The 21,708-nt window shown below is 38.2% G+C and overlaps 1 protein-coding gene across 3 annotated transcripts in view; it reads left to right on the top strand.

Moving 5' to 3' along the window:
* The window catches only part of Bdp1 (B double prime 1, subunit of RNA polymerase III transcription initiation factor IIIB), a 91,802-nt gene that overhangs the window by 22,524 nt on the left and 47,570 nt on the right, over window positions 1-21,708 (top strand). For 2 of the 3 annotated variants that reach the window (XM_027401634.2, XM_027401633.2), the window contains exons 9-16: window positions 2,955-3,095; window positions 4,325-4,615; window positions 7,764-7,902; window positions 9,040-9,198; window positions 11,327-11,486; window positions 14,833-14,924; window positions 16,455-16,671; window positions 18,233-18,366. In XM_027401634.2, coding sequence (XP_027257435.1) covers window positions 2,955-3,095; window positions 4,325-4,615; window positions 7,764-7,902; window positions 9,040-9,198; window positions 11,327-11,486; window positions 14,833-14,924; window positions 16,455-16,671; window positions 18,233-18,366 — 1,333 coding nt within the window. The remainder of the gene's footprint in view (window positions 1-2,954; window positions 3,096-4,324; window positions 4,616-7,763; window positions 7,903-9,039; window positions 9,199-11,326; window positions 11,487-14,832; window positions 14,925-16,454; window positions 16,672-18,232; window positions 18,367-21,708) is intronic. The other variant, XM_027401635.2, reaches the window with a different exon arrangement.

The raw sequence follows: 21,708 nt of genomic DNA, 5'->3' as shown, positions 1-21,708 counted from the left end.
TACTACTGACTTATTACCTATTTATACTATGGAAATCACATTAGACAAAAAGCAAATCCAAGGTATTCTTTCAAATTTTTACAATTTTATTTATATATGCCTGAATGCATGTCTGTGCAGTGCCTGAAGCAGACAGAAGTGGGTGTCAGACTTCCTGGAACTGGAGTTACACATGCTTGTGAACTATCCTGTGGGTGCTTGGAATTGAACCCTCAAAGAGCATTGTCTTAGCTGGGGTTACTATTACTGTGATGAAATACTATTGGGAGGAAAGGGTGTATTTGGCTTATGCTTCCACATCACTGTTCATCATGGAAGGAAGTCAGAACAGGAATCTGGAGGCATGAGCTAATGCAGAAGGGATGAGGGGTGCTGCTTAGTAGCTTATTCTTCATGACTTGGCTTGGCCTGCTTTCCTATAGAACCTGGGACCACCAGCCCAGGGATAGCACCACCCACCATGGGCTGGGCTCTCCTCTATCAACCACTAATTAAGAATATAGGCTTGCCTACAGCCTGATTTTTTTTTTTTAATTTATTTTATTTAAGTTAGAAACAAGTTTCATTTACATGTCAATCCCAGTTCCTTTTCCCTCCCCTCCTTCCCTGCCCCCCACCGGGTCCCCTATCCCATCCCCTTTCTGCTCCCTAGGGAGGGTGAGGCCTTCCATGGAGGATCTTCAAAGTCTGTTATATCATTTGGAGCAGGGCCTAGACCTTTCCCCGTGTGTCTAGGCTGAGAGAGTATCCCCATGTGGAGTGGGCTCCCAAAGTCCATTCATATACTAGGGGTAAATACTGATCCACTTCCAGACGTCCCATAGATTGTCCAGACCTGCAAACTGACCTCCTCATTCAGGGGGTCGGAACAGTCCTATGCTGGTTTCCTAGCTATCAGTCTGGGGTCCATGAGCAACTCCTTGTTCAGGTCAGCTGTTTCTATGGGTTTCTCCAGCCTGGTCTTGACCCTTTGCTCATCACTCCTCCTCCTCTGCAACTGGATTCCAGAGTTCAGCTCAGTGTTTAGCTGTGGGTGTCTGCTGCTTCCATTAGCTACTGGATGAAGGTTCTAGGCTGGCATATAAGGTAGTCATCAATCTCATTATCGGAGAAGGGCTTTTAAGGTAGCCTCTCAACTATTGCTTAGATTGTTAGTTGGGGTCAACCTTGTAGATCTTTGGACAATTCCCTAGTGCCAGATTTCTCTTTAAACCTATAATGACTCCCTCCATTAAGGTATCTCTTTTCTTGCTCTATTCTATCCTTCTCCTGACTCGATCTTCCTGCTCTTTCTTGTCCTCCTCTCTCCGCCTCTTCTCCCCTTCTCTTTCTTCTAACTCCCTCTCTCCTCCCCCCATGGTTCCAATTAGCTCAAGAGATCTTGTCCCTTTCCCTTATGGAGGCATTTTCTTAGTTGAGTCTCCTTCCTTTTGGATGACTCTACTTTGTGCCAACTCAAGCAGCCAGTGCTCTTAACTGCTGAGCCAGCTCTCTTGCCTCTGAAGTTTTTTGTTTTTGTTGTGTTTTTTTTTTTTTTTTTTAATTTGAGTTCAAAATCAGTCATGTATATGGAGACAATTTGCAACAATAACAGTGCATTTGGTCCAGGACCTGTTAAGGAATATACTGTTGCAATAATGGTTCAAGAAGGTTTGCAATGAAGAGCGCATTGAAGGTGAGGAATGTAGCAAACTGAGCAATTGTTGAATATACTTTTGCAATTCTAATGGTGCTGTCATACAACTCAGTATAGATCATTCAGTGGTTATTTGACATTTGAAGCAAATTGGAAACATGAAAAAACTTGATTAAAAAGTCATCTTGAACTGTTGTCCTGATTCTGCTTACAATGTTTTACCATTTCTTTATTGGGTTATGACATGCAATGGAAAGTGGATTGCACTGTGATGTATAATAAATAAAAAGTGGATCGTGTAAGATATCTAGCAGTGCCCAACAGTGGTTGGACTGAAAAGAAGCTTCAAAGCACTTCTCAAAGCCAGATTTGAACCGCCCCCAAAAGGGTTGGATCATGATCACTGTCTGGTAGAGTCTGATCCACAACTTTCTGAAATCTGATGAAATTATTACACCTAAGAAATATGTCCATCAAATCCATGAGCTGTGCAGCCAGCATTGGTCAATAGAAAGAGCCTGATTCCCCACAATGCCCAACCTTACATCACACAACCAATGCTTCAGAAATTGAAACTTGAACAAATTAGGCTACAGTTGTTGTTTTGAGTCAGGGTCTCACTGTAAACCCTGGCCGATTTGGAGCTGGCTGATTTCAAGCTGGCGTTGAACTAACTCACAAAGATGTCTGCCTTTGAAATGAAAGGTGTGTGCCACCACAACTGGCTTAGGCCACAAAGTTTTGCGTACTCTGTTATGTTCACCTGAACCTGGTGCAGTGACTTGTCACTTCTCCAAACATCTCCACAGGTTTTTACAAGGGAACTGTTTTACCTCAAAAAGAAGCAGAAAGTACTTTCCAAGAGTTCATTGGATCCCAAGCATGCATTTTATATCACAGGGACTAAAACAAAACAAAACAAAACACACGTTACTTTTAATTGCAAGAAATGTGTTGACTGGAATGGCTTCTATTTTGATTAAGAAAGATGTGTTTGAACCTATAATGACATAAAACTCACGGTCTAAAACAGCAATTCCTTTTGCATCAACCTAATATTTTAATTTAATTAATTCTTTGATGCTGGGGCTTAAACCCAGGGTCTTGTGTATGCTGTAAGTGCTCTGTCACTGAGCTCTTACACATTTAGCCCTTGTTAAATTACCTTTTTTGTTTTATTACTTGATAGTGCCATATATTTGTTTATCCATGCTCTGTCTAATAAATAAGTTCATTTGCTTTGGATGTTGTACTACTATGAAAACTAGAGATCTCCTGCTTTTAAAAAAATAAAATTAATTTCCCCCCTTTCTTACAGAGGAAAAACGCCCTTTTGACTTCGATTTTTTTGCTCATTTGCTTCAGAAAGTTCTTGCTGAAGAAGAAAAAAGAAAACAAAAATCTAATAAATGTCAGAGTTCAAAAGAAAAGACCTCCAAGCCACGGAAAAATGTAAAAGGTATTGATTGTACAGTTGCATCTAGTGATGAATTTACAGTATTGCCTCTTAGGCAGTGAGAGTTTAGATGTTATTCGAATAGTTAGTGTACAGTTGGAGGGACTTACTATTAGTCTTACTATCATTATTCTTATTCTTATTACTATTAATTTTATTACTATTAATGCTTTGCCAGTTATCCAGGGTAAGTACCAGCTCCCTTAATTATTTATTTCTTTGTGTGTGTGTGGTGTGGTTGGTGTGTGTGTGTGTGTGTGTGTGTGTGTGTGTGTGTGTGTGTGTGAATTTGTACCTTTTGGAGAGGCCTGATAAGAGATGGAGAGATGTCTCAGAGGTTAAGAATACTTTGTTGCTTTTAAATTAGACTGGCATTGGTTCCCAGCACCCGTGTTGGTGTGCCTTACAATTGCCTATAACTGCAGCTTTATGACATTTGATGCCCTCTTCTAGCCTCTCCAGATACCCATATACTGTGTGTGTACACACTTACATATTTAAAAGGAAAAACAATGTTTCAGTCTGGGGATGTAGTTTAGTCCAGAAGACTGCCTGGATTTGATCCTCAGCACCACAAAATGATACAAAAGATCCTTGGTTGGGGCAGGAAGATCACAAGTTCATGCCTAATTTCAGTTTGAAGCAATCTGGGATACATCAGACCTTGTCTCAAAAAGTCAACCAAACAACCCAAAATGATACAAAAGATACAATTCTAGAACTCTTTGTCCTACATGAAGTTCAAAGCAAATTCTTCACAATTCCCAGGATTAACTGTCACCAAGCCCTTTCCTGTACACATGCTGGTGTGTATGTAATTTTCTTAAAAATGGAAATGAAAGCTCATAAATATGTAAATATTTCTGCCACATGAAGTTTAACTATATACTTTGAATTCCATCCCATTAATGTATACAAGCTTACTTTATTATTGTTAATTGCATGTATGTATCCCTTTTTTGTTCCTGGTGGCAATGTTGGGAGTTGAACCAATGGCTGTGTGTATGCTAAGTAGGGTGCTTTACCACTGAGCCATACCCTAGCCGGTACCTGCATGGACTTCTATAGTGTGAATGTTACAACTGATTTCTTCTTTCCCTCTTTTAGTCTGTCTTCAGTTTTTGCACAAAAGTAGCATGACAGAATATACTTTTAAGTGTTTATCTTCTTCCCTTTCAGTAAGTTTCCTGTAAGTTAGTTCATGGATTTATAACAATTTCTCTTGTTTTTAGCAAAAAAGGTAACTAATGAAGAAGTGAATGATGATCCAGATGAGTCTGTAAATAGTAACGTTTCAGACCCAGAAAGATCTCAAAAGAGTGCTCAGACAGTTGCTGAAGAATCACCAACTTCGTCAGGCCAGGAGTTAGAACAAGCCATGGTAGAGCAAGACCAAAATCAAGAGAAGAGGAGGAGGAGGAGGAGGAGGAAGAACCAAGATGAAGCTGATAAACAGGAAGCAACAAATCCTTTAGGAAATGTCCATGTTGAGTCAACTCCTCCTGTAGCAGAAATACACAAGAGTAAGTTCCAAACACTTCCTAGGAACCTATGTTTTACATGTACATTACAGCCGTGTACAGTAGTGTGAATGACAGATGCCATTGTTGTGGATAATAGCCATTCCTAATGCTTGTTAAGTTGTTGTGTGCTCAGTGCCATGTTCTCTCTTGCCATCTTAGTTTTAGTTAAAGAGAAAAAACATAACTGAAGGAAGCAAAAAGAGTGAAGCAGGGAGAATTTTCTCCAGATTGTTCCAAAGATGTATTATTTCTCTTATAGTCCCATTAACAATCATTGGTAATCACCTATTTGTAATGAATCTCACATTTTTATGGTCTCCCTTTATGGATACCTCTGTGAGCCTGTTGTTTAATTTTGCAAAAAACTAATAGAACTTATGTTTCTTTTTTCTTATTATAGTTTTAGAATGCTTTAAACATACTGTCATTTAAGTGTTGCTGGAGGGGATACTGGGTCCTTCTTAAGAGCTTGCTTTAAGAACACTTAAAGTTAGAGGTACTACTCATTAATAGTAGAGCATGTGCTTAGCACGTGCAGGTTCCTGCCTTTACTACCTAGGAATCCCCTCTGCCTGCTCCCCTCCATCCCTTTTCAGACCCTCCCCAACATATCTTCCTCCCAGCTTCATGTCCTTTTTAAAAAAACAAAACAACTTGCTGAGTCAGTGTTTCTCATGTGTGCACGGGGTGGGGGGGGTGGGAAGGTGTGTGTGGGTAATACATTGTGGCATAGGGAACCTAACCAGAGGCCACACCCCTTAAAACTCTGACTCTCCCTTCCCTAGTAGCCATCACCTGCCAGGAGCTCCTCAGCTGAGGAGCTGTCCCTCCCCACCCATGCTGGAATGTTGACTGGCTTGATGTTGTGTTTGTAAATATAGTTGTGAGTTCATAAGTGAAATGTCCAAAAGGCTGATTTTCAGCAGTCTTCTGAGCCTCTGGTTCTTACAAACTTTCTGTCACCTCTGTGATATTCCCCCAAGGTTTCGACTAGGGGCAGCTAGTAGATTTAGTTGTTCATTTAAGGCTGAACAGTCTTAAACTCAACAGTCACTTAATTTTCTGCAGTTTTGCCATTTCTGAGTCTTTGTATTAACTGTGTTAACTACAAGAAGAAATTTCTCTAAGGATTAAGAGCTGCACTATTCTTTTGCTATGAAGATAAATATTTAGAAGGCAGTTGATACTGTGTCAAAGTAATAGGTTATCCCCCTGTGCCTTTGGACATCACTAGCCATGGTTTCTGGGCAGGGTTTTCCTGCTTAAGCATGAGGTTGTTGTAGAATATTATTTTAAGGTATGTTGCTTTTGTTTATGCTGCATTTCTTTAACTCTTGAAGCTGTGATTCTTTGCCTGTCTAAAACACCTGATGGTCTAATAAAGAGCTGAATGGCCAGTGTTGTGGCAAGAGAAAGGATAAGTGGGGCTGACAGGCAGAGAGGATAAATAGAAGGAAAAACCTGGAAGAGAAGGAGCAAAAAAGAACAAGGAGAAGAGGGCATCAGGGGCCAGCCACGCAGCCAGCCATGGAGAAGGAGTGAAATTCAGATATACAGAAGTAAACAAAGGAAAAAGCCCAGAAGCAAAAGGTAGTTCTGGTAGTTGAAGTAAGAAGATTTGTGTGTGTGTGTGTGAAGGGGTCTGATGTAGTACACACTGTACTAGACTTGCTGTGTAGCCCAGGATTATCCTGAACTCCTGCTTCTCCAGTCTATTTTTTGTTTTTGGTTTTTCGAGACAGGGTTTCTCTGTGTAGCTTTGGAGCCTATCCTGGCACTCTCTCTGGAGACCAGACTGGCCTTGAACTCACAGAGATCCGCCTGCCTCTGCCTCCTGAGTGCTGGGATTAAAGGTGTGCGCCACCAATGCCCAGCCTTGCTTCTCCAGTCTTAAGTGCTGGGATTATGTACATTTGCTCTTATGTCCTGCTTATAGTTGTCTGGTTTTTATTGTTGCTTTTGTTTTTGTTTGAGACGGTTTCTCTGTGTAGCCCTTGTTGTCCTGGAACTTATTCTGTAGACCAGACTGGCCTTAAACTCAGAGATCTGCCTGCTTCCCAAATGCTGGGATTAAAGGTGTGCAACACCATGCCTGGCCTGAAGTTGTCTGATTTATAAGCTTTGGAATAATATTATATTCTTGTTGTTTACTATTACAAGAAATGTTACATGTAGAGGCCGGTGAGATAGCTCAGTGGGTAAAGGTGCTTAAGTTTGATCGCCGGAATCTACAGAGAAGAAAACCAACTCCTGTTAGTTGCTTTCTGATCTCTGCATGGGTACTGTGGTAACACATACACACACACACACACACACACACACACACACAGAGAGAGAGAGAGAGAGAGAGAGAGAGAGAGAGAGAGAGAGAGAGAGAGAGAGAGAGAGAAAGAGTAAATGAATGTTAAAAGAAAGTTGGATAAAGTGCCTGGTGCCTGTGATCCCACCATGTGGGTGGTAGAGGTAGATAGATAGGCAGATACAGTTCAAGATTATCCTTGACTGCCTAATGAGTTTGAGGCTATCCTATTGCATTAGGCTCTGCCTCAATCAAAAGAAGAGAGATTTTACATATAAAGCAGAATAGCTTAATTATCAGTTCTAGCTCTTTTCTATGTAAAATATTGTTGAGTAACTTAAGATGCTGGAACATAGGTGGTTCTTTCATCATAGGGTTAGTAATATTAGTGCCTTTTATTACATGTATTTATTTTGAGTCTGTTTGTGTGCTTGAGATGGCTCAGCAGGGAAAAGGCACTCGCCATGCAATCCTGACAACATGGGTTGAATCCCCAAACCCTCAAAGGTGAAAGGAGAACGTTACCTCCACAGAGTTGTCTTCTGAATTCTGAATGTATGTGATGGAACATGTGAACACTCATGCACACGCACATACATGGACACAAAGGACAATGATAAATGTAATAAAATTTAGAAAGTAAAAGGGCTGCAGAGATTGCTTAGCTATTAAAGGCTAAGGCTTAAACAACAAAACAAAATTTGTCCAAGAAAACAAATTAAATCTTGAGTGTTGAGTGGATTAATATTTTGTAGGAAAAGAAAAATGTTACATATAAATTCATTATGCTTTAAAATATTGATAACTTTTCTATTTTTTTTTTTGAATAACGTGTTTTATATCCCTTAGATACATGTCCTTCTGAGGAAAATGAAGGTGAATGCAATAAGGAACAGATACCTTCCTTCCCACAGAACATAGATGATGTCACAGGGTTAGCATCCAATGAAAAGATGGAGATGAGAACTGATTCCGTTACTTTTACATGGTATTTTCTGCCTCTTTACTGGCTTTATCTGGGAGAGGAGTTTTGAAGTCTCCAACTGTCATTGTGGATTTGCACTTCTCTTTCTGTTTGTTTGACTTCATTTATTTTTGTGCCTTTTTGTTAGGCTTGTACATAGCTAGGATTGTTGTATCTTTATTAACTTTTAAAATATCTTTATTATTTAATTATGTATGCATGTATGTGTCTGTGTGCATATGTATACATGAGTGCAGGTGCCCAGAGAGGCATTGAATTTCCCTGGACTGGAATTATAGGTGATTTTGACTGCCTGGTGTGGTTGAAAAGAACAGGAGCAGTGTATACTCTTAAATGCTGAGCCTCTTGGTTAATTTTCTTTTTGCAAATCATTGTATATTATCTTTCAGCTTGATGTGCTAGTGCACACCTGAAATCCTAGCACTGAGGAGGCTGAGGCAGGAATATCATAAGTTCAAGGTTAGCTTGGGTTACCTAGCAGGTTCTACTAGTAGTTCCCTCACCCAGAGCAAATAAGCACACACACAAACAAATCCTCCTGTCATAGCCTTCCAGGTGCTGGGATCACCGTCATGGACTGCCATGATGTTCAAGTTTAATTTCCAGCACCCATATAAAAAACCAGGTAGTGTTAGACACTGATAATCCCAGTGTGTAGGAGGCAGAGATGAGATAATTTCCTTGGGCTTGTTCACCAGCCTTCCTAGGCTAATTGGTGGGCCCCAGGACAATGAAAAACCTCCGTTCAAAAACACAAGGTGGGTTGGGTGGTGGTGGCACGTACCTTTTTAATCCCAGCACTTGGGAGTCAGAGGCAGGCGGATATCTGTGAGTTAGAGACCAGCCTGGTCTATAAGAGCTAGTTCCAAGATAGCCTCCAAAGCCACAGAGAAACCCTGTCTCGAAAAAAAAAGAAAAAGAAAAAAAAAAAAACACAACACAAGGTGGACAGTTGCTGAGTGATGAGAAGAGTTTCACACCATACCAACACACACACACACACACACACACACACACACACACAGAGAGAGAGAGAGAGAGAGAGAGAGAGAGAGAGAGAGAGAGAGAGAGAATCTTTTAGTGGTATGAAAACTTATTTCTAGGAATTTGTTTCCTCCTGATACATTTTCCCTTCCATAGTGATCAACAGGACATCATGCCACTAGCAAGTGAGTCCTTAGAGTCAAGTGGTTCAGATTTTCCTGTGTCAGAAGTTGGGGGTGCTGCCTCTTGTGAATTAAATAATGCTGGAAGTACTTGTATGGAAGAAAGAAATACTGACCTCAAGAATAAACCACCGTAAGTATGTTTTTACACATTTTATACAATTATTAAACATTCTCTTCCCATTTTCTTTTTTGATTTTGATATTAAACACAGGACATCACACATACCAGGCTCATTTAATACTGGAAGGCTGAGCTGTCGCTTCAGCCTTTTATAAACTTTATTTTTAAAGATAGACATTTAGTATTTTAAAAGAGACACACACACACATATGTGTGTATGTGGATTTGTGTGTGTGTATAGACACACACACACATACATATATATATGTATATACACATATGTATATATAGATACACATATACACACACATGGACATTGATATACACAGAAAGGTAATTTATTAGAGTGGCTTACAGGCAGTCGTCTAGCTAGTCCAAAAATAGATGTCTACCAATGGAAGTTCCAGTCATCCAGTAGTTGTTCAGTCCATGAGGATGGGTGTTAGCTGGTCTTCATTACGTGCTGGAGTCCCGAAGAAGTAGGCTTCAGTGCCAGTGAAGGAATGGACTTGCCAGTGAGAGCAAGCAGGCAAAGAGCAAAGTGCTTCCTTCTTCCATGTCCTTTATATAGGTTGTTGAAAAAGGTGTGGCCCAGATTAAAGATGGCTCCTCCCATCTCTAAAGATTTGGATTAAAGGTGTCTTCCTGCCCCAAAGATCCAGATTAGAAGTGGGTCTTCCCACTCCAAATTATTTAATTAAAAAAATCCTTCACAGGTATTTCCATCCCTTTGGTCTTAGTTCCATAAGTAGTCAAGTTCACAACCAAGAACATCCATCACAGGCCCACACGGCCACTCACATCCACACATCAACATGAACACACATGTTGTATATCACATGTATATTACATGCACATGAAAAGAAAAGGAACAAAACTCATTCAGCTCATGAATGCTTATTTTTAGTAAAGCACACCACATTGAAAATCAGAGTTTTAAAATTGATTTTTGGAATAAACTGTTTGGTTAAACAATAAGAAGCACAAAAGCAGAGCAAAGTCTCTTCCACCCTGTCTTCCTTCTAATGAGAGAGCGGTGTTTCTTTATTTAAGGACAAATGGACGCTGAAACAAACCTAATTTTAGCATACTCATAATACCATTTTGCATGGTCCCTCCCATACTTTTATGTAAGAAATATCTTTATTTTTACAACTTTATAGTGTTCACTTTCACGCTGGTTTGAAATTAAGTTTTTCAGTGAAGATTTTAAAAATGGAACTATTTACTTAAAGGGTGTGTGTGTGTGTGTGTGTGTGTGTGTGTGTGTGTGTGTGTGTGTGTGTGTGATGTACGTATGTGTACGGGCTCATGTCATGGAGCACATACAAAAGTCAGAGGACAGTTTGTGGGAATTAGTGCTCTCCTTCCAGGCATTGGACTCTAGATGGCAAGTGCCTTAATCCACTGAACCATCTCTTTAACCCCCAGGGTTTCATTTTATGTTATCTGACTTCTAATTTTTTCCCACTCTTTATGAAATCGTAGATTTACTCAATCTAAAGTTTATAAAGTAGCTTTCTTTTTTTTTTTTTTTTCCTTCTTCATTTAAATGTTTGTTCCACTTGGAATATGTTACCAGTACAGGGTATGGGATGGAGTGCACTCTGTTTTGTTAACCAGTTTTCCCATCACAAGTTAGTTTTGCGTAATGTTTATTTTATTTTTTATTTTTTTGCTTTTGTTTTTTTGAGACAGGGTTTTCCTATGTAATCTTGGTTATCCTAGAACTTGTTGTGTATTTCAGGATGTCCTCAAACTTAGATCCACTGTCTCTTCCTCCTGAGTGCTATGTTTAAAGGTGTGTACCCTCAAATCTAGCATAACATTTATTTTTAAGAATTCTGTTACTCATTTCAACTTTTCTATTTTGAGAGACAATCTTTATTATGTTCTAAAGCCATATCTGATTTGGAATCACTTTCTATTTTGTTTCATTTACATACTTATCCGTCTTGGTACCACTGATGTTGATGTTTTTTTTAACATATAGTAAGTCTCTCAGCTTCCTTTGCTATCTTCAGGGCTTTAAGGAAATCTTTGAATTCTAGCTGTCTTATTTTCCAGCTTTTTAGAGTTTTATTTGAACATAACTAAATGTTGGTTGCAATTCAAATAATATCTTTTATTTTTTTAAGAGAGACTGAACAAACAGAAACTGTTAAACCAAAATCAAGAAGTCGACTCCAGAGACCTAAACCTAATCTGTCAAGGGCAGTTGGGAAAAAATCAGTTGTTCCACAAGATAAGCAAGATGAAAGGAACAAGAATTCACCTTCGGAAACTTCATCTGAAAAGGTGTGGTTTAAGAGATTGAATGGAAATTAAAGCTATAAAAATATTTTCTAAGTAATTACAAATAAAATATTTATCTTGTAATTTCAAACTATTGTAAGACACAAAAACTTAAAATTAGGTTTGTTTTTATTAGTCTTTGTTTCAGGTGTTTAGAATGTGGGGTATAACATTTGAAAAAGAATATCAGTGATGATAAATTTGATGTTTTTGTTTTTTCTTTTTTGTGTGCTGTTAGGGATTGAACCTAGGCCTTGCTCATGCTAGACACACATTCTACCACTCACCTACATCCCCCCAAGATCACTTTTTAAATTGCATAAAATGTTTATTCAAAAATATTTCTTGTGTGTTTGATTTCATGTTTGTGTTGCATGCATCTGTGGGTACATATATGTGCACTTTTGTGTAGAGATCAGCTTCAGTGTTAGTTCTCAGTAGCCTTCTTTCTACTTTGCTTCTTCACCTAGGGTTTCTTTTTGGTTTGAGGCTTCTCAGTTAAGCTAGAATGGCTGGCTGATGAGTTCTAGGGTTCTGTTAGATTCCAACCTTCCAACACTGGGATTATGGGATCATAAGTACCTCCCTTTTTTAATTACTCATTTATTTTTTGTGTATTGGTGTTTTGTCTGTATGTATGCCTGTGTGAGGGTGTCAGATCCTCTGGAACTAGAGTTAGAGACAGTTTGAGCAGCCATGTGGGTGCTGAGAATTGAACCCAGGTCCACTGGATAGCAGCCATTGCTCTTAATTGCTTAGCCCTCTCTCCAGCCCCAGAAGCACCCTTTTTACTAAGTTATCTCTCTTGCTCCAGGGGTTTGTTGTTGTTGTTTGTTTTTTCATTAATAAAGTAATTTTGTAAATAGTGTTTTGTAGTTTTCAAGTCAGGTCTTACTGTGTAGTCCTGGTTGGCCTGTAAATCATTATGTAGACCAGGGGCCTGGAACTTGAAAAGATCCACCTGCCTCTGTCTCCTGGTGTTAGAATTAAAGGGGATATGCCACCATACATGGGAAATAGGGCTTTCAAATAGAAAAAAAATTTTCTGTCAGTATTGTGATTATTGTTCAAAGTAGTCAAAATATTTTTTTTTATGGTTGCTAGCATGCATTGCTAAAAGAAAGCATGTTATGATTTGCATTAACTAAATGATCTTAGGCTGGGAAGATGGCTCACCATTAAGAACTCATGTTGCTCTTAGAAAAGATCTGAATTACATTCCTCGCCTTCACATCAGATAAGTCACAACCTTCTGTAATGCCTCCACCAGGGGGATCTCAATTCTTCTGGCCTTCCCCAGGCACTTGCACATATTCATACATAGGTACATAAGTAGACATAGATAATTAATTAATAAATCTTTTAATTAAATATAGGCCCTATTTATTTGTATTTGTGGGAGTTATAGTCTTAAAATTGTTTTAAGTGTGTCCTAAATAACTTTTAAACTGCTATTTCAGTTTTTCTTTTTTCTCCCCTTCTCTCATTTGAACTGTTGTGTATGGGTGGGACTGAGTCTCTCATGAGAGCTGGTAAGTGCTCTACCACTGCCCTTCATCTTGACTCTGGTGAAATACTGTCTTTATTATATGTTTTTTTTTTTTTTTTTCTTTTTCTTTTGGCAGTTCTGTGGCTCAAACCCAGCCTTGCACATGATAGGCAAATGCCTTTCCACTGAGCTATGTCTTCAGTTCCTATAGTCCTTTTGTTGTTAAAAGGAGGGTGGCATGCATACGGCACAGCACACACATTTCTCTTTCTACTGCTGTGTGGTTTTGGAAGATTAGACTCAGGTCATTAGGTGTGGTGGCAAGTTTCTTGAACCACTGAGCCATCATGATGGCCCAGATTTTACGTAGACATTTTGGAAATAATTGATTGATTGGCGGTGGTAGTGCACACCTTTAATCCCAGCACTTGGGAGGCAGAGGCAGGCGGATCTCTGTGAGTTTCAGACCAGCCTGTTCTACAAGAGTTAGTTCCAAAGCCACAGAGTAACCCTGTCTCGAAAAACAAAAGACAAACAACAACAACAAAGAATCAAAACAAAAATTACTTATAATTTTATTATCTATATGCAACCTAGTCTGTTCACATTTTTCTTTCCAAGTTTCTGTTTTCCTTCTCTTGCTGTCAGGATAACAGTCAGGGTAGAAGCTATAGACTGTGAGGCAAGAACTTCCCCAGTGAACCAAACATTTATGATCTTTCAGGTTTTATTCATTTTTTAATCCTTTAGTATTTAAAATTTTATAAACTTCTTTTTAGTGCTATTTAAGCATGTTTAGAAAACATTTTTAAATAATACTTTGGCAATGTAGTATAACTGCATTTATTTAACCATTGCTTCATTTTTTTTAAAATAATTTATTTAACTTTAAGTGTATTGGTGTGAAGGTGTCAGATCCCCTGAAACTGAAGTAACAGACAGTTGTGAGCTGCCATGTGGGTGCTGGGAATTGAACCCAGGTCCTCTGAAAGAGCAGCCAGTGCCCTTAACCACTGAGCCATCTCTCCAGCCCCCATTGCTTCATTTTTTATAAACTTAACAGTGTAGATCATTTTACACACTATTGTGAACATTCTAGTACTTACATGGTTTAAATTACTTTTGTTAAATTAAAAAAAAAAACAACCTAGTATGTGTGGGTTGGGTGGGGCTGGGATCAGAGGATAGCTTGCCAAGAAGTTGGTTTTCTCTTTCCATTATGTGTGTCTTAGAGATTAAAATTAGGCTGTAAGGATCAGTGGCAAGCATCTTTTCCTTTGGACCCCTCAATTTCTTTCTTTCTTTCTTTCTTTTTTTTTTTTTTTTTTGAGACAAGGTCTTAATTAAATATAGGCCCTATTTATTTGTATTTGTGGGAGTTATAGTCTTAAAATTGTTTTAAGTGTGTCCTAAATAACTTTTAAACTGCTATTTCAGTTTTTCTTTTTTCTCCCTTTTAATTAATTTCTTCCTTTTAATTAAGAGACAAGGTGCATATCTTTGGTTTGCCTAAAACTCTATGTATACCAGGCTGACCTTAAACCCAGAGAGATCTGCCTATCTGTCTCCCGAGTGTTGGGATTAAAGGCATCTAATACCATACCTAGCTTCTTCACTCCTTAACATGCAGTCTAAAATGATATTAGTGGTCAAAGGATAGGAACATTTTAAAGACTCTTCATGTTGGCAAGGGTCTTCTGTGTATAAATTGTGTGTTTTATAATATTTTTATCTGTAGTTAGAATTTTTAGAAAATTGCTCAGTTATAAATATAAAACACTTAAGATTACTTTGTTTTAATTCCCATTCAGTGGAAGATTTTATTGTAAGTAGCTTAAATGTAAAAAATTACATTTACAGAATCATGTGGAAAAGGAGAGAATGAATATATCTGAAAATTCTGGGACAGAGAATATAGAAAGAGAGAACCTAGGTGCTGAAACTGTGTCTGAGTAAGTACTTGGGAAGAAACGGCCTTCAGGAGTGGTTGTAATTACTAGTTTTCTTCTTAATAAAGTCTGAATTTTCAACTGGGGTACTTCAAGTCTGTTTTCGTTATAGATGATAGCAAGAACTTTTAACAGTGTTCTGTGTGCTTAATGATACAGGTAGAAGTGATGGTGTGGGTGGGTCTGGGGCTGCATCTGGTCAGTGTGTGTGAAGCTCTGGGTTCAATCTGGAGCCTCCTATAAGCCAGTAGTGGTGGCATATGCTTGTGATGACAGCACTGGAGATAAATAGATGAGTGAATTGGATGTTCAAGATTATCCTCGTTTCAGAGTGATTTGAGGCCAGCCTGTGGTACAGGAGCCCAGCCTCAAAAGTAAGTAAATAAGAATTTTAGCTTTTCTTTTTTGAGACAGGGCTTCTCTGTGTAGCTGTCCTGGAACTGCTCTGTAGACCAGGTTGGCCTCAAATTTATAGAGAGCGGTCTCTTGAGTTCTGGGATTAAAGGCTTTTTACCACCACCCAAAATAAAATTTTTAAATGATTGCATGAATACACTGAGTTAGTAATTTTGTGCTTCCTTCAATTTACTAATATTTTCTAATAAGTTTTGTCAAATAAATGAGTGATTAAGATATGTTTGTGGATGATTGTATTTGTAGCAAGTGATTTATAAAGATATAAGACAAGCTATCTTCAAATATGGTTGTGAGGAGTAGATTCTGGGCTGTTAAATAGGATGCTGTTCTTTAAGTGGGCACTGATTCCTGGCATTATACAGTGATGTCCTAAAAGAAAAATAATAGTGTCACATATTGGATAGATACAGATTTTTCCATTTTTGAAGTATGATTTTGATGCTTTTTAAAAGACTTACAACTACTAAGCAGCTTTACTAGAAACATATGGTAAATGAGGCACAGGATAACATTTCTCTTGATTCTCCTGAGGACCTCAATAGCACCTGAGTTTTGGAGGATTCACTTTCTTATGATGCCTATGATAATTGTGTCTGTAACCATCGACAACACTGCTTACTGAAGAACATTTTGCTAAGCTGTTCATCAGTGTCTTTGCCCAGGGTGGTCATCTATTTCGTCTCATATGTTTTTTAGCACTTAGCCATATGTTTCTTTATTATTATGCACAGGATCTGGCTGGGGGTATGTTTTATATATTTAAATGGATTGTCCAGAGAAGGATGGTGATAGCTTATGGTTTTCTTACCACCAACTGTCACAGTTACATTTTCAGGGTGATTTTAGTTCCTCATTAGTGATGGGGAAGACATATTTGCAGAAGCCGATTTGTGTCTTGGAAGTGGGATTAGGTGGTATCTGTTCATGAGGTTTTTATAGCTAGGCTTCCAGACTCATCTGTTTGCAAGAGTAGGGTATAGATGTATAGTGAATATTTTTCAAGATGTTCTTGAGGATACTTAAAATGCTCGCCATTTAACATGATTTACTTATTTATTTAACCAAGCAACTTTATGACTTTACTGTAATCCTACTTTCATTTTTTTGTGATTATAGTTTGAGCGAAAAATCTTATATACCAGAAGATGGTCAACCAAAGGTCTTAAGACCTGCACGACTAATGAGGGGCCGAATGCAAAGACCAAGGCCAAATATACAGAAAGCTGCAGAAAGAAAAGAGAGTCCTACACCACAGAAAGAAATTGGGGCCCATGTAGAGAAGAATGAAGATGAATCTGGTGTTGATAGAGAAAAAAATGAAACCTGTGTTGTGGTATGTTGATTCTGATAACATTTATTAAGTAAGTATGTAAGCCTTAATGAAAGTTTTCACTCTTTTAAAGTAAGCTTGTGTGTGTTGTTTATTATTATTACATTTGTGGCCAAAATCTCATAGTGAGGAGTTTTGTTCATTGTTATTTTAGATATTCGAGCATTGTACATGACTCTTGGTTTGCTCTCATCTTATCTCATATTTGGACTTGGTTTTTCCCTGTGCTTCAGATTGAGCCCAGCTAGGCAAGCACTCTACCCTTGAGCCACATTCTCAGCCTCCGTTTGAAAAGATAGTCGTATGTGTGAATTTTAACATTGGCTTAAACAAAATATTGAAAGTGTTCTTTTCAAGTATAATTCCAAAAACAGACAATGAATTTTGTGTGTGTGTGTGAGACAGACAGAGACAGAGAGAAACAGAGACAGAGACAGAGAGACAGACACAGAGAGGCAGGCAGACAGATAGACAGATAGACAGATAGACAGACAGACAGACAGACAGACAGACAGACAGACTGAAGAAAAACCTAAGGCCTCTTTCATGCTAAGAAATCACTCTTGCTATTGAATTATATCCCTGGCTCATGGAGTTTCAGATTATTTATATAGTTCTTAGAAGAAAGCCAAGACTTAGCATGACTCAACATTTGGGTTCTGTCTGCTATAATTTTATTTTTTATATTTTATACAGAGACTCATGTAGCCCCAGCTGGCTTCCAATTCACTGTATAACTGAGAATAAATTTGAGCTGTGATCCTCCTGCCTTCACCCAAGTGCTAAGATTATAGGCATGTGCCTCCATGCCCATTTTTCTGCAGTGCTATGGATTGAACCAAGGCCTTGTCTTGTGTATGCTAGGCAAGCACTTTTCCTACCTAAGCTACATCCCCAGTCCTGTCTATTGTTATATTTCTTAGAGTCTTTAACATACTTAACACAATACTTAGAAATACTAGTACTGTGGAGGATTCTGACAAATGAGATGGTGTCAGACTAAAGTTGATGAGTCTGAAACATTACTTCCTTATGGGAGAGAAAAGAATAAGATTTGTGACATGGTAAGGATGAGACTTATGGGATTTTCAAGATAGCTAGAGGAAAAACATTAAAATATGTTTTTTGACTGTTATTTTATAATTTTGATATTTTTACCATTTTATTTACCCTTAAATGAGACAGAATGTTTTGTAGTTGGCTTGTTCTCAAATTCTCTATGTAGCCTAGGTTTGTTTGGGAATGTGGTCTTCTGCATTTACCTCCCAAATGCCAGAACATGCTTCATCATACCTGGCAAAGATAGATTTTTCAGTAAAAAGTCTTGTGTTTTATTTTGATTTTTCAAGACAAAATAGCTTTGGAGCCTGTCCTGGAATTCACTCTGCAGACCAAGCTGGCTTCAAACTCACAGAAATCTGCCTGCCTCTGCCTCCCGAGTGCTGGGATTAAAGTTGTGTGCCACCACTACCCATTTTTTTTTTTTAATTATAATTAGCTGTTTGTTTGTTTGTTTGTTTTGGTGTTTTATTTTAAAATCTAAAATATTGCCTTTGTTATTAAGATTCCTCAACAAATGGAAAATGAGTCACTTAAAAACCTCCAATGTGAAGAAGATGTCATATCACAGCCTGAAAAAAAGGGTCCTTTTGAAAATGTGCAGTCTGATGAGGTCAAGTTTCTTGATGAATGTCCAAGGTAAGCATTGTTTTATTAGTTATATAATTTTGAAATTAAAAAAAATTTTTATCTTATTTAATTGTTATGTATATAACATTCTGCTTCCATGTATATCTGCACACCAGAAGAGGGCACCAGGTCTCATAACGGATGGTTGTAAGCCACCATGTGGTTGCTGGGAATTGAACTCAAGACCTCTGGAAGAGCAGTCAGTGCTCTTAACCTCTGAGCCATCTCTCCAGCCCCAATTTTGAAATTTTTAATAGGGCTTTAGAGCTAATTAAATTGATCAAATTAATTATATTTATTTATTCTGTGTTTTAAGACAGAAATGAGGTATATGAATGCCATGGAGGTCAGTGAACAACTTTTGGGAGTCAGTTCTCTCCTCCCACTGTGCCTTCATTACCTGGGAATGGAACTCAGGTCATCAGGTTTAGAAGGAAGCACTTTACCTCCTGAGCCATCTCACTGACCCCACAGAAACAAACTAAATGAATGGCCTCTCTATCTGTGTATCATTTATATTATATTTAACAATATTTAAGGTGCTAGAGAGAAGGCTCACCTGTTAAGATTGGGCCAGGCTTGGTTCTCAGCACGATAGCACACTGCTTTCGACTGAATTGCAATTCTAGTTCTAAGGCATCTGATACCCTCCGACCTTGTTGAGCACATGAATGCATGTGGGATAGATAAACACACATACACATAATTAAAAAATAAATCTTTAAAATAACAACAACTACAACATGTAAAGGGTTGGCAAGATGGCTCATTGGATAAAGAGGCACTTGCTGTCAATTCTGACAACCTGCTTTGATCTGTGGGTCCCACATGGGATGACAAGAGAACCCACTTCCACAGGTTGTCCTCTGACTTCCATGTCCTGTGGTGGTGCATGTGCTCCACCTGGTATCTCAGTTAATAGGAATAGCCTTTTCACTTAACAAGCATATTAATTAGATGCCTGTATCCAAATAGAAATGCTACTTTTTAATAATATTTGGTTTTTTAGTATTAGGTCAGTTGAATGTAGACCCCATCTTTTTTATAGCTAAAGTTCCTGTTTATTATTTTCCCAAACCAGTTTGATAGAATTACTAGGATGCTTATAGTTTGGTAGTATTGGAAGCATGTAGATGCAGAGATAACAGTATGGACTTCCATGTATCTGTCTCTAACATTTGTGTTTAAAGTCTGGCCTATGATATATTTTCTTAGACTTGTTTAAATAGCATCCAACTTGAAAGTTAAGCTAGGTTTCTTTTACTTCAGGAATTCCCTTATTTTTTGCTTCATTTATTATTTTCTTCCCTTCAACTGTTTGACTACTACTGTGCCCTATAGAACTACCTTCCTTATTACACATCGGTAATAGATTTTATTTGCAGCTACCTGACATGTTGGTTTTGTATTTCTATTTTCTAGGTTTAAGCAATACTTCTTTATTATGGTGTCTTAGCAGAAAATTAGTTAAGATTTTTGAGTGTTTCTTGAGATTTAGAACCCTGGCTTGCTTTTAAAATTTATTTGCTCATGTGTTCTATTTCTTGAGAGGATCTTATGTGCCTAGGGTGTCTGTGAACTCACATGGAGGTAGTCATTTCAAGCAGGAGAAATTGGTTACTAATGAAATGTGCACATTTTACTTTGTCTGCCTGCCTCCCTCTCTTCCTTCCTTCCTTCCTTTTTTTTTTTTTTAAAAAAAAAAAAAAAAAAAAAAAAACTTTAGACAGACATTGCTTATGCTGCTTAATGGTCCTAGGCTCATTTGTCTTTGGGAAGTGGTTTGGTACTTGTGTGGACTGTGATAAAATTTTCTTTCATTGGCTATCTTCAGAGTGGACAACCGATGATACTGTTTAATTACTCCAAATAGGTTTTTTAACATTTGTTGTTATTAAGTATCATGGGTGGTTAATCTTAATACTTGTATTCAGGCATCTTTCCCATAGAAAAATAAATGTTGACGTTCTTTTCCTAGGGAGCAATGTTTCATTAATACCTCTTTTCAAAAATATATTACTTTTAATTGACATAGTAATTATAATTATCGAATACAGTGTTGACATTTTAATTCATATATACAAATATATCAGATTAGTGTAATTGACATGTCTGTTACCATAGACTTGTATTAGGAATGTCTCAGTTCTTTTCTATTAACTATTTTTGAATTAGTATTCCTGAATCATAGTTATTCTCCTATGCTGTTATTGTGAGACTGACTTTTACTGGGGAGACGCAACACATTCACGTCTAATCACCTCCGATAGAGTGAGCTCATGACAGACCAAATTGTTGCATCAATGTCCAGTTTGGTGAACTGATGAGTTTTACTGTGGTTACTTACAAGAGTATGTGTGAGAGGTGGCTTACAGGAGCAGAAATTACTCAAAGACAGCTGTGTCACTCAGTATAGGTAACAGCTCCCAAAAGCTGGGGATGTGGAGCACACTGCACAGTCTGCAGGTAGCTCCGCTGATTAGACAGGGTGCAGCAAGTTGTCTGAACTTTTCAAGGCAGCTCTTCTGGTCTCTGTTTCTCTTTTGGGCTGGGCTTATCTTCGAGTCTTGTTTGCAGTTTGCCTTGTCTAGGGGTGAGACTGATCAGTTTTTACCATTTATAGTGTGTGTGTGTGTGTGTGTGTGTGTGTGTGTCTTGTGAATCTAGTCAGTTTCTATTAAACAGCTGTAGAATATATTTTTTATCCTATTCAGCTGTACTCCTTCATCTTTTTCTCAAATTCTCTTCTTGCAAGCTCTTTTCTTTTGTTCCGTTTCTCTCTCTCTCTCTTTTGTTTGTTGCAAGCTATTTTCAACAAAACTTTTAAAAAACTCCTATTTATTCATATTCAGTGTGTGTGTTATGTCTGTGTGAGTATGGGTATTCATGTGCTATGGCATGTGTATGGAAGTTAGAGAACAGCTTTCACAAGTCTTTCTCCTGTCTTGGGTTCTGGGAATCACACTCTGGTCGTCAAGTTTGCAGGGCAAGCACTTTTACCCTCGATGCCATCTGTTGTCCCAAAACTTTTTAAAGCTAGGTGTATGTGCATGTTTATGCACTTGTTCAGCCTGACCTGCTGAGTAAATCTAGTGTTTCATTTGGGCGCTTGTACTCAAGATTAGTGACTTTTTTTTTTCTCCTCTCCTACTTTCCCTTTTTCTACTTGTCTTTCCCTTCTCTCCTTCCTGCTTCTGTCTTTTTCCAGTCTGGTTAAGTAGCCCAGACAGTCCGCAGGTTTGTAATCCACAGCCCATGTGCTTGATTTCAGCACACAATTCAGTGACCCCTCCTCTTCTTCCCTATTCTGTCATCACTTGTGGTGTCATGTTGTGTGTTGTATTCCCCTCT

The sequence above is a fragment of the Cricetulus griseus genome, chromosome 2 (genome assembly GCF_003668045.3).
Source record: "Cricetulus griseus strain 17A/GY chromosome 2, alternate assembly CriGri-PICRH-1.0, whole genome shotgun sequence".
In the NCBI taxonomy this organism is placed as follows: Eukaryota; Metazoa; Chordata; class Mammalia; order Rodentia; family Cricetidae; genus Cricetulus; species Cricetulus griseus.
This window is presented reverse-complemented; position numbering and strand designations above follow the sequence as displayed.